Genomic DNA, 13,897 nt, shown 5'->3' with positions numbered 1-13,897 from the left:
CTACTTCAGATTAGGAAATAGATGTGTGCATAAGGCACATGCTATCATTTTTCTCTACCCAAGTTGCTGATTCAGCCCTCTTGCTGGGTTAGATGAAGGACTTTGGACTCCTAGTGTTATGGCCCCATGATCGGGGTGTGTAGGAGATGTGCGTCAACAACACGTGCTTACAGTTGGAAATGACTGAAAATATTTAAATGACACCAAACAATTAAAGTAACTTCTTGTGGAAATACTCAGCTCTTTTAAGAGAAATAGTTAATCCTCAAAGATCTTTTTAGCTCTTTTAAGAGAAATAGTTAATCCTCAAAGATCTTTTTGCATAAATATAGACCATAGAAGCTCTCAAAGGAGTATTTGAAAAGTTGCTATGCATGTGGTTGTTTTTGTGACTACTCAGTAAGTTCCACAGATCCTTACTCTTGACTTAAGAAGGATAGAAAAAGCAATTTTTGCAGTAGTAATCTGGAAGTGCCTGCTGTTTGGAGTGGATGACCATGTATAAAATCCTGCTAATCATAGCTCTGCATCTAGTGATGTGCTCTTAATAACGTCTTTGGAAACAAGTACTGCTTTATATCCTTGAATACAGGTCATTCTGCTGGTTTAGCTTACACTTCTGTGCTGTTCCTCAAAAGGATCACAGCTTCTGTGTGTAGCTAATACCTAATTTTTGTGATTGTGATTGTTATGTGTGTCACAAAAGGTGTACAATGAACTAAGTTTATAAGGGTCAGGGTCTGTTTAAGCTAAAAAGATTCTGCTTTTGAGAGGGGAAAGGAGGAGAAAATACAGCCGTGGACAGCAGCAATGTTTTTTTCTGTCAAGAGCCACTGTGTGTCAGAAATGGCAAGAGGCTTCTCATTGGAGTGCCCGTAGCGGCCCCTGCTGGCTTGTTCTTCTGATGGCACTGGGGGTGATTGCTTCAAAAACGAATATCAGGAGAAACATGTCGCTTTACTTACTCCTTTAGAACAAAGGGAATTGCAAATATTTTCCAGCTGGTGTCAGCAAAGAAACTACAGTTGTTATCTTTTCCTCACCTACGTGGTTTTGTAAAGCAGTTTGAACATTCTTGATTATATTCAGTACAGACACAAAAGTGAAGTTTGTTTTAACAGTTGTAACTGAAAAAAAATAGTTTCTTAATCAACTTGCCTGTTTTCAGGAACAGGTATGCAAGATGATGATGCAACGGGGAAAAGGCTCAGGAAGTTAAGCGTTGGGCAGTATGACAACGATGTTCCTGGGGAGCCATCGCCTAATAGGTGTGGATGGGTGAAGTCTCCTGCTACTCACCAGGCTGTAATTCCAGGATCACCAGTTGCTGGAGGGAAAACCAAGGAGGTAAACAATCAAGAATTTTTCACTAAATACTGAAGTGAGTGGCCAGTAGGAAGTCTTACGTTCTCTGTCCAAAAATAATGTGAAGCAATTGGGCAGTTGCATCGTGGCAGTAAGAACAAATAACTGCATTTACCTCTGAAATGCAAATCAGTCTTTAAGGATGCTCTTGTCTATTCTGTGTTTGCATTTTTTCAATGTTCCAAAATCTCTCTGCTGGAACAGTAGATCACATTATATCTGATTACAAAAACCTTCTGTAATTTGATGAAGAATGCCACATTGTGTCATAGGGTTAAGTGAGAATTATCACACTGTAATTTTGCTTTTTTGTGTCTTCTTTTAGATGATTGTTGTACATTACCAAGATGAAATAGATGGGGGAATCCTCTCCACAATGAAAAACGGAAATGAAGCTGTCACATTCACATCAGCTTTTCCCCTGTCACCAGAGATGACATATGGTAAGAAAATGTCTGTCTCTATTTATTTATTTATTTGTTTTAGTACCACTATTGACATTTTAGCTGTTACTGAAGAAGAACTGCCATTTTCTCTTTCCCCTAGTGACAACACCTCCACTATGCCATCAGCAGATTCCCTCCAGCCAAAAGGTCAGCAGCCCATCTGAGCGGTACAGAACCATTTCTGGTAAGGTACCCCTCTTTCCTAAATAATGTGAAAATGAACTGTGTATGAAGGCAACTAACACAACAGTGGAACAGTGGTTTATAAATGGGACATATAAATGGTGAATTTAGATGTGCGAGTCAGAGAAACGGATTTTAGCAGTCCTATTTTAATCACACCGAAAACAAGCGAGTAATGAAGAATTATCCAAGAAATATCTAATGCCTTCGAGATTTTAACTGCCAACAGGGAGTGCCAGTGGGCAGATTCAGTGTGGAGCAATTAGGCAGCTGCGCCACAGAAATAAGAGGAAATGCAGTTCAGTGCTTGAGATGATCCTGTTCTTGTTCTCTCTGTTTGCATGGTTTTAGTGTTCCTCAGTCTTTCTGCTGATATGTGATCACTAAGTTAAATTAGTAGTATCTAAATAATACTACTAGCAGGAGATTTGAGTTCTTTGTGATTTCAAGCAGGTTTTGTCTCCATCTGAGGAAAGACGGGTAATATTCATGTTGCCATCTTTCCAGGCAAGTGAAGTTGACAATAGAGCTTGACAGTAGCTATGCTGAAGTCAAGGAGATCCTTAACCAGATGAATGATGTTCTGGAGGGTTTTTTTGCCAAGACTCAGTTTGTAAATGCGCAACCATGGGAAAGTAGTTGGTAGTAGATGATGACATATTTAAAGATTTAATATTATCTAGCTACGATTTTTTATAATAAAGGATAATTTTCAAGGCCTTAACTCTTTGCTACTAAAAATAGCAGCTAAGCTACTGTTACCTGTCACGTTTTTTGTGCAAAATTATTTGAAAACACTAGGATTTAAAAGAAAAAAGTGTTTCTGGACTGCATCAGAAAGTGCTGGACATAGCCGGCAGCCAGCTAATGTATATAAAAACTGAGTAAAAATCACAGGCATTCATTTTATACATTACATGATGTTCAAATGAAAATTCATGTATATTATGTATAGTTTTACTGCTTAGGTTATGACTGTCTTCTCCAGGAGGGTCTTGATAGTAGAGTTCTCAATAAATTTGATGACGGGTTTTGATGCAATAATAGTGTTTCAGTTTGAACTTAAAAAAACAAACCCTTTATGTTTAATTTGCCTCACTTAATAGTTGTCAAAAACAAGTAACATCAGCACAGCATAAAATTATCTTTAGCTATAGAAAAATCTTCTACCCAGTTCAAGACATCTCTTTATGGTATTCCCTGCTTCTAAGTAATTAGTGGAAGATGTCTTCCTGGGGACAACTTCATCAAATCAATTATAGGTTGATCTACTGAACAGTTTGTTGTTAAATGTTTTCCTATTAATGTTGCTAAGAGCTAAGACTTGCCCTGGAAAAATACTTGGCTTTCAATGTACTTCTCTATTCTGATTCTCCTGCTTAATTGTAAATGCTGTCATCATCTCTAAAATGCTGGTTTTAGATGCTCAGTTAATGGAACACTGAAACTTATTATTCTAATTATTAGAAAATGAGGCAATTCTTCCTTTGAGTGCCTGTTTCAAAATGAGGTTCAAGGTGTATTGAATGCTACAGGTTAAGTGCTCATCTCCATGCAGCTTTGCTTTTAGCTGTAAACATAATGTACTGTGATATTAAAGGTGTTAGTTCTTACTTAAAGGTTAGTTCTTAGTTAAAGGTTAAATACTTAGTTAAAAGTAAAATGTATGAGGTGGGTCAGCTAGAAAACATGCAGTTAAATATGCCTGTTAGCAAGCACCTCTCAGAAATGTTGATTGGGTGACTTTCTATGCCCATCAGAGCATAGAAACTTCTATTATCAGAGGCAAGTAAGAATCATACTTTAAATGTTTTAAAATTTTAACTTTTCCCTTCACTTCTGCTATAGTTACTGCCTGTTTCTACTGTAGCTACTTGCTTCTGGGTCTTCTGATTTCTTTGGCGAGAAGTGCTTCTTATTTCTGCTACCAGTCCCTAATTCATACCCAGAGCAAGAGTGTTATGTTTTGAGTGTTGAAGAGGCGAAGAATCTGAAGGGAACAGACACAGCTGTTCCTGTGGTTGAGACTGCTTTAATGCACATGCCTTAAAGGTGACTCTAACAGTGTGAGCTTTCCAAGAGTTCTTAACAGCCTCAATTTTTAGTACTTTCCCTTGCAGCCTAGCTCTTCTTTTAAATGCTTACATGGTCTTTATTTTGGTAAAAGTCAGGAAACATACTGACTCCTTCAGAAATTTTCAACAGTGTGAGGCCTTTTGAGTCTTGGGCTCTGGAGTCTTAGCTTCTGCCATTAAGATATTACTACTTTTATCTCAGTTCAGATCACCCTTGAATTAAAAAATTGCTTTGTTCTGTTTATCTGCTTTTTAAGTTACCAGTGAGGATGCTGAAACCTGGTTACCAATTAACGAGATATTACTGTTTTATTTCCTCCCTCTTTTCTTGTGGAGAATAACATTCAGTGTAATTAGCATTTACCATATCAAGGGATTCTGTTGTGCTTTTAGAAAAGTGCAAAAGTATATATTTTGAAAAAATACATGGTTTTGTGTATGTTATAGTCAAGAATTGCAATGACATCCAGTCCTTACAGCTAAAAAATTATAAAACTCTCTCTTCTTTAAATTATTCTTGTAAACTGTGTATCTAGTATCTTAGATAGAATGCGTCTGATTTTTAACTTGTTTACCTAACGACACTGTCTTTAATAAAGTCTTATAAAATGGAGCTCTGTTATCCCTAGAAATCTTAATTTTCTGTACAGGTAAAACCACTTTTCTGGAGAATGCCAGTGTAGTAGTGTTATGTATCTGTCTCCCTTACATTAGCTATGCCCTAACTCTTCATTCTTCCTGTACATTTATTGGAGATAAATACATACAGGATGTTCTGCATACAGGATTTCTTTTCAGAGCCTTGTTCTTTTTCAAACAGGTATAAATTTAACTTCCCTCATTCTTTATGCATGCAGTCAATTTTGTGTCAGCACTGCTGCTCCAGTGATCACTTGCTGCTATGGTTTCATGGCCCTTTTCTTCACTTTACATAGCTTGAAAGTAATACAATACAGAGTTCATTCTGAATTATCTTTGAAAGACACCTTGTTTCTGGAGATGAACCTAAGTGTCTGTAAATTGGCTAGTGGTCTATAAATTGGGTAGTTTTATAAATACCACTCAAAAAATAGGGCTCCTCCACATAGAACCAGGATACACTGATAGCTGATGTATATTCCATGGGAGGGAGAGTCCCACACATCAGTGAAGGAACTGAAGCACTATTTGTAGGTCATTTTGAAACTCATAAAGGCCCTATTGTCTCATACAGCAGACAGCTAATTCAAGTCCCTTTGTACACAGAAGTAACAAATAAAAGTGTAGCAAGCTCTTTGCCCGGGGATTGAATGCTGGCTAGCTGCCCTGCCACTCCACCCCTGAGGCTACATGTGCAGAACTTCCCCTTCTTCAGCCCTGGTCAAAGCATAGACTGAACTTTGCAGAAGGTCTCCATTCACAAACAGGCACTGTCTTGCAACACAAGGCCAGGGTTCTGTGGAACAAGGGAAGATTGTCTATAATCCTTTATCAATGTACTGACAAAGAGAGGACATGATGCCACTTTTTCCCTTCTTTTCTGAACAGCCTAACTAGACTTGTGTAGTTCAAGCAGTGCAAATGATGGAATGAAAGCACTGCTGCCTCTCTGAGCCTTCAACCATGTGTAAAGCTTTGCTTTTTCATCTATTCCATGGAGCTTAGCCTATGTACTGTACTCAAAGCTTGTGTATGAACTACATCTATTATAAAAATTTTAAAAAGGGCAACTTTTCTCCTCATGCCATTGTGGAACTCTTCAAGATCACACACTAGAATATTTCCACAATTTTTCTCATACAGACTCTGTTGATATCTGACAGAGACATTGTAGCCCTAAATTCCCCTCATTGACTAACACAGACTTACTCTATTACATCATTCAGTGGAGTGATGAGCACTTAATAAATGTATTGGAAGGCAAACCCACAACCTAACAGCCTCATTATTGCAAAATTCTATTACTGATTAGAATTTTACACTTTTGTGGTTTGATACTGTTATTCCAGGATTGTAATTTCTTCCAGTCACTTAGTTGCAAGGGAAATGATACATACTGCTTAAATTTTGATAAAAAAATGTCAGGGTTCTGAACTGAAGGTCGGTTTGGGAAAAAAAGTGAAACTAATTAGTGAAAGAGAAAATTTCCCTGATTGTGATGGGCAAAAATTTTCACCACAGTGTGAAATGCTTTCATATAATACTCATTTATACCTGTCTCTCTCTCCTCCTCTTACCTTTTTATGTAAGATATACATGTCAAAGCAAGTATAGGGACTCTGGTAGTCCAAATTCACAGCAAAAGTAATAATATTCCATATCATGTGCTTAAAAGCTTAACCATTAGTATATATGATATAAATATATATCATATACTATTATATATTATATTGCTATATTGCTATATTAATATATTAATTATATATTAGTTTATATCAAACGGAATGGTGGAAAGTATCTTGTAACAGTAGAATAAAATTGAAACTCAAAATACCTTAAAATACTTGTAGTCTCTGCCTGCCTTTACTGAGGATCCTTTAACTATGTCTGTAACTGAGCTATTTGGTAATGAGCTGTAATTGAGCTTTTTTTTCCCACCTCTCACTCAGTTTGGCTAAGATTTTCATGGGAAGAACTATCCCAGTCTACACTACTTAACTTCCCAAAGCTTTAGAGATGAAATGATTTAGAATTTAATCAATTTAGCTAGCTATATATGGACAGGTTTTGTTTACAGCTATGTTACATGTTTCTACATAAAACTTAAAAAAATCTGTACATATTTTACCCACTCTGCAAGCATTCTAGTATGTCATTGATTCAGAGGAGAAAGGAATATAATTATACATAACTGAATATAAAAAGCTAGGGCGTGCCAAGTCCATGGCAGATAGTGTGTGATGATAAACCAGTGGGACAATATAAATGTGTGTTTTCTTTGGCTGATACATTAAAGCTGACAAAGTAGGCCACTCTTGTTACTGGATTTTCTTAAGAAAGCTCATTCTCTAAAATATACTCTCTCTTCCACTGGTTTTGGATACTATAGATTCATAAAATATTCTGGAACATGAATACATTTTGTTTTGCAGCTATTGTTGTGTCTGGTCACAGACTGCATAATTCTTAAATCTGATGCTTATGTCGGGACAAGGATATTTCATGATGAATTGTTCTTACAGCTCCCCAAGCTAAACTTCTGCAAAAGGACATGGTCTGCTGTGACCTACATATTGAACATCACATTGAACATGAGAAAAACTCGGGTGATACAGATGGTCATGGAAAATACTGTGCTAGCAGAGTGCATAACCTAGTGCACATGTGCATAATTTCATGTGCAGCTTCTCTATAATACTGAAGAATTTGAAGGGGGAAGAAAAAAAAGAGAAGATATGTAATGTTTTTCAGACATTACATTGAAGAGATGTTGTGAAACTGTTCACTGTCTCCTCTTCCTAGCCCCCTTGCTTTTGTAGCAGAGTTTGCATCTGGACAGAAACACTGTGATCATAGATCAAAATGGGCCTTAGACCATATCCTGCCCTGTAAAATTGCTTTGGAGAAAGAATCAGACACTGATTTGGAAAGACTTTGTTTTACATAGTGTGTTTATTTTGCTGTGCAACTATTTACATTGGGTTTTTTTGTTTGTTTGTTTTAATGGATGACTTTTCATTCCATGTGGGTGAAGTGCTGATAGATATGTAAATCAGAGTACCGAGGCTGTTCCCCTAGAAATGACCCTCTCAGAGGTCCCTTGGCACTGCCTGCATTAACCATTTGAACCAAGACACTTCTGAAAAGTTACATGGAGTCTCCTGCCTAAACAGCAAATGTGAATTAAATTTTCTCACAGGGAAATGAGTATCCAAGTGGTGGAGACCCTAAATACAGAAACAGGCTCTCTACTTTCTCATCCACTTATTTCATCCTGAATTCAAATATTGAATTGCATTAAAGGAATGGCAAATCTTGTGACAAAAGAGTTCTACTGGAATTGATATAAATAAGGTTTCTAGCTTGGGACATCTTTAAAGTCTCTTGCATGTTATATGTCTTTCATCAATGGTACCTCAGAAAGTCTGACTGATCCTTGATCCCTCCCTAGTAGCATTAAATCAAGCAATTGCTGATAGGTTCTTCATCAAGAAACCACCCATCCTGTAAAAGCTTCCCTTATTTGGGGCACCACACTTTAATCCAGTCTGTCTGTTACTTGTTTTGTCTTGACTAACTTTTCATACCACTGTGAACTGAAAATGAAACAACTGCCTTTTTTCAAAAGGATTTAGTAACTGAGAAAAACTTGGAAGTTTTGCATAAGATATGTAAGACACATTGCCTGTTGCAATTTCATTCAGGAACCAATACATCTGAAAGTTTAATTGTGTGGCCTGCAGCTTACATCCTTCCTGTAGCTCCAGTCCAAAGGCATTTTCTTGAGAGAAAGCAGTAGCATTATCTGGTGTTTATTTTTGTGTTTGTTTTTTTTTATTAGTTATCTTTTTTATTAGTTGAAAAGATGATGGCACTTCCAAGGCTGCTGAGCAGTTTCTTGCTATGTTCACTAGTATCTGTGAGAGCTCAAAAATTTTAAAATTCAGGCAATAAAATAAGCTGTATAATACTGAAGTTCCAAATGCCAGAAAAATAAGTTGTTTATATAATCAAATATAACATGGGAAAAATGTCTTAATACAATACTTCAGTGTTGTTATTTGATCATGGTCTCAAAGCATATGTGCCTCTTCAGTTAAATTAGAAATACATACTGACACTGGTGGGTGGTGGTGGTTTGGTTTTGTTTTTTTCCTCTTTCTATTTTCATGCTAAGAACCACTGAAAAAGTGATTACTTCAGAGGTTTTTAAAGCATTCTGTTTTAGAGAGTTTGGTTTCTCTTTTTTTCCTTTTGCATGGAAAAAAGTAATGCATTTTCCCACATAAATCAGTCATTTGATAAATAACTATCTTTGTATATATCAGTTGAAATATAGATGGATAATATCTTACACATATATAAAATCCAAAAGAATCTGAAGCTGAGAAATCCATCACTAATATTTGCTTCTTTTGAAGATGTGAATAATAAGCCATTGACAGAAACTTAAAAACAATTTAATAGAAATAGGGTTGGATGAGCAGACAGCCTGGCAGATGTGTTTGTTTTTACACATACCTGAGGTTGCTTGTTTGCAGTGCATGTGCATAGCACACATTTTTGAGATGTCACTAGTCACTTTGTCTGGAAAAGGTTAAATTAACAAAAAACCATGGGAACAACTACAGCTTTTGCTATGATTCCATGAAATTTTTTCAACTTTTTCAGGATCAGACCTCCTACTCTATGACATGGCACTTCATGACTGTGATGTTCTAGAGTAATCCATGTAGTTTGAGAGAAGGCTGAAGAAGAAAGTTCCAAAAATCGAAGTAGAGCTGTGAGCACATCTTTTCAAAAAAAGTGCAGTTTTAAAATGATCCTGTCTTTAAGTGTCTGGAGGATCTGTCTACTGCATTCACAAGTTAAACATACTCTGCAGTTTCGGAATGACAAACTTTCCAGTGTTGAGTAGGAACAGAGAGGAAATACACATTGAGTTCCACTTAATTGTTTATAGTCTAAAGGTCATATTGCTCTTTGTTTTTTAAGATGCTGTTCTCCCCTATGTTAATTCTCTTCAAGTTTATTCCCTCTTGCAGAGGAGGAGAAAACCAAATTAATCTGTGTTTTTCTATGCCTGAGTTAGGTATGTTATTTCACAAAGCCATTTATATTCAGGCACCTTGTAGACAAAATCTGAGAAGAGCAATCTACTTGACATTGACTCCCACATTTCTGTCAATCATCAGAGGAGCAGGGAAGTGCATGACATTCCTTCACAAATTGTGGAGTTTGCTGAATTTGTATGGAGGACATGACACAGCCACTCTGCTGCAGGGGTTCTTGTTGGAGAAAGGTGCATGTTCTAATTCAAGTCCTATGTTTTAAACTATTTTGGATAAATTGTGCAGTGTAATTGTTCTGATCAAACCAGGAACTGATGTACTGTATCTAGGAGAATTGTACACTGGTACCTCCTGGCAGAGATTGAAAGCCCTGATCCTGGTTGCTGTGCTGTGCCTGGAACAGACATGAAACCAGTTCTTGCCACAAAACAGACTTTTTCCTTTTGAGCTGGCCATGTCTTACAAACTGTGCTGACCTAAACCAAATCAGTTCCTCATGTGAGATAGCCAACACTGCCTTTCCTTCTTTTCCTAACTCTTCTTTTGTGTACAACCAGTCTTGCCATTTCTATCTTCTGGCTTTAGAGTTTCAGACCTTTTTCTTTCTTGAAGAAGAAAATCTCATCTGGTTGAAAATTTAAATTTGTGACAGAAAAACGAGCAAAAGGTGAGATTTTTGTTATGCGCCCTTTTCTTTGTTATTAACTGCCCATGTCAGAGGGATTTTCTTGATGAGTAGGCCTTTATAACTGAGTCTGTTAGAAGGATCCATGCAAAAAAATCTTAAGAAAGGGTGAATTTGATAAATGCTGACAAAACTCAAGTATATTCATACTTCTAATTACATTATTTCTGCTTACATTACATCCTTATAATATTTTGGAAAGTAAGTTTCTTACTTAACTTTCTTCATATGTCATCTCAAACCACTGTTACCTTCTTTGTTAAAGGTTACTATTCTTGTTCCCTTCCAATTCAGCAAGGATACATAGCCAAACAAGCAAAGCTTTCAAGATTTGAAAATCAGGAAAGAAATGAGATATCCAAAGGTCCTGTGATTACCGTGTTTTTTATACACAGATGGAGATGCTTTCTATGAAGAAAAATTTTCTCTAATCATTATTGTTTATAGGAGTGTGAAGACTGTTTGCATTTGGCTCTGCCAGGAAGCATCCAAGACAAAATGTAGTTGTATAAGAAATTAATCAAAATAACTGATGTCAGTTCTGAATTGCTGCATAACCTGACCCTGTGGCAAGGATTTTCCCTTCTTTTTACCTGATAATATGGTATATATCACAACTAACCTTTGCTATTTGGCTTTTTTGTGTGCAATCTTTATGTAACGTGTTTAATAGTAGCAGCTACTATGAAGGAAAACAGTAGTATGAATGAATATTCTAGTTAAGGAATAGTTTGATTTACATTATGGTCTGTGAAAGAAAGCAAAATGTTAATTAGTTTCCTGATACTCATCTCTATAACCAAGACAGCTTATGTATTTTAATATTATCAAAACGGTTTAGTACCTGCATTCAAAACATGGTGCCGGTAGAAATTTGAAAGCAATAGAAAAATTCATTGTGGGAAAGTTTTAAATGGTTGTATTTGTTTCTGTCTGCAGTCATCCTTTCAGAAAATACGGTGTGTGGGGCACTGAAGAAAAATCTGAAAAGGAAATGTGCTGCTCATTGTGGAGCTGCAGTGTTTCCACTCGTCTTCCTGACCTGTAAATAAAACCTGCTCAGAACAATGCTAGGGGGATGTTGAATGCAACACAGTAAGGCTACACGTGTTTTGTGATCTTGGGAAGCGAGTAAAACTGTATTCAGAGCTCCGGATGCTAAATATATCCGAGAGCGTTGAGCCACTTCGGTGTAATAGAGTAGCTGGGCTGTGGTCAACATTAAAAAGCACTAATCTGACAGTCTTTGAAAGAAACAAGTAAGTGAGGCCAAATTAAGTGGTGGGGGAACAACAACAACAACAACACCCGCCACTCAACACTCAAAAAAATTTCCCAAAATCAACCAAATACCAGCACCCCTCCCCCCAGGCCAAGTCCCCAGTCGCCCCGGCTCGTGTGCTGTCCGCTCGCTCTCCGCCCCCGCGGCGCTGCGCGGAGCCCGGGACCCGCTGGGAGCGGCGCTCGCCTTCCAAGAGGCGGTGAGAGCCGGGCGGGGAAAAGCGGGGGGGAACAAGGCAAACGCAAATGAGGTGGAGTCAGCACTGCAGGCGCACACTGAATGGGGCAGTCGAGCTGAAGAGCGAGCGGGAAGCCTAATCTAACAACTATCGGGGAATTACTTTCTGCCTGGATGAAGTGAATTCTGGCTGTTCTTCATCTGGGTGGCTGTATGGAGACAAGGAAGCCTGTGCTTCTCTCGCCGCAGACCCTGGATCCCGCTTTGCGGTGAAGTTGTAACACGCGAGGGAGAGCGGAGGGTGCTGGCAGATGCGGGAAATAGCTTTTCCCGAGTCTCTGCGTGGCGGGGCGGCGCGCCCGGCTGCCTCGATTCGCTGAGCCACGGGCAGCATGCGGCACGGAGGGAGAGAAGGACGATTTCGCACAGCCCCGTGCGAGAGGAGCCCTCACGATGGCTTCCATAGGTAGGTTTGTGGTTCCCTGCGCCCCTGCGTTGTGCGCGTTGCTAAGTCTGCAAACTCGTTTTGTGAGTTGGTCTTGTGCTTGGCTGGTCGCGCTCGCCACAGCGGCAGCGAAACGTGACCCCAGGGAAAGGGGAGGGCGACGGGAGTTCACTGAGGGAAGCTGCAGCCTCGGGCAGCGGCCGCTCCGCTGGCGGGGTGGGGAGCTGGGAGCACGCACGGAGCCTGCGGCCTGCTCCTGCTGCTGCTGCTGCTGCTGCTGCTGCGAGCTCGACAGGAATTAAGTGGGAGGAAGAGTTACGCCTTTTGTAGCCATGTAACAACTTCGGGAGGCTACGCAGAAACGGAGAAGGTTTGCAGACAAGGAGTTCTGTCAGTATGAGACTTTACTGCATTCGCTGAGGGATGATTGAGAGCATCAGGCAGGGGTTGAGAGTTTTGTCTGGTCACTTTTCTTCCGAGGAAGCCTTGTAATTTTTTGTATGTCGTGGTGGGTCTTTTTCAAAGTAGATGAAATGAGGGCTGCCTGGAGTACACATAATCTCTGTCTATGTAGAAAAAATTTGTCCAGTCTGAGTCTTTTTTTCCTCCGCTGAGGAGTTCTTAGTAATGTTATAGCAGCACTGAACTTCTTTTTGAAAACATGAAAGGTGTAAGATTTTGTAAACACGAGCCTTTCCTAAATGAGGAATGTGACATAGTTTTTGTGCTTTCTTGCTTAATGAGAAAAACACTTTATTGTGCCATTTGCACTGGAAGGGTGATTTGTCTAATTCGTCCATCCAAGACAAAATGTATTTGTGTAATACATGTAAAACACTCTGACTTTCTTACTTCAGATCAAAATTTTCCATAAAAATATAATGGAGTCTCAGAGCAGGCAGCTGTTATATGGTACAATGTACAGGATGCACCAGAATAAAGAGCCTGGTTCCTACTGCCTTAATTCAAACAATTTTGCAATTCAGGCAGTAGCAGCACACGCTTGGGTAAAGACTGCAACCCTAAAAGGAGAGTTACTGAATCACAGTTCTCGAGAGACAGATCAAGAAAAAAATGGAAGAGCGTCACTTCTCAGTCGTGTGTTTTGTGATACTGAACAACACTGAAGATAAACTGACTGAGTTTGTTTTTACTAGTTTCAGTTCCAGGTTATTAAAAGCAGCCTTTGATAAGTCAGATTTTTTTTTCTGGTTTTAAAATAAAATGGTTTAGGTGTACTACTTGAACAATCAAAAAGCAGCCCTCGATTTTGTTATTCAGGCTGCAGTGAGCTGGGTTCAGCATTTTGTTGCAGGCAAGTGACTGAAAAAGTGAACAGGTTGAAGATTGTCACATTTAGCAGAATTTTTCTCATAGCAGAAAAACAGGACCAAAGTGAGAGTTTTGATAGAAGGTCTAGATATCAGTTTGATTGCTTCCATTTCTTCTATGAGGCAAGTATGCCTTCGACATCAAAAACTGCATACTAGGACCTCTCTGGTTCCTGTTGGCACCAGGGAACTGGACT

At 38.7% G+C, this 13,897-nt stretch overlaps 1 protein-coding gene across 11 annotated transcripts in view; it reads left to right on the top strand.

Moving 5' to 3' along the window:
- Positions 1–13,897, top strand: part of TNS3 (tensin 3) — a 192,327-nt gene that overhangs the window by 146,412 nt on the left and 32,018 nt on the right. For all 11 annotated transcript variants that reach the window (XM_014261721.2, XM_088056446.1, XM_088056512.1 and 8 more), the window contains 3 exons: positions 1,169–1,347; positions 1,691–1,808; positions 1,912–1,995. In XM_014261721.2, coding sequence (XP_014117196.2) covers positions 1,169–1,347; positions 1,691–1,808; positions 1,912–1,995 — 381 coding nt within the window. The remainder of the gene's footprint in view (positions 1–1,168; positions 1,348–1,690; positions 1,809–1,911; positions 1,996–13,897) is intronic.

Source organism: Pseudopodoces humilis, chromosome 1, assembly GCF_049639895.1.
Source record: "Pseudopodoces humilis isolate 2021_Gansu_Grassland_sample_001 chromosome 1, ASM4963989v1, whole genome shotgun sequence".
Lineage (NCBI taxonomy): Eukaryota > Metazoa > Chordata > Aves > Passeriformes > Paridae > Pseudopodoces > Pseudopodoces humilis.
Note: the sequence above shows the minus strand (reverse complement) of the source record. Positions and strands in the feature narration are given on the sequence as shown.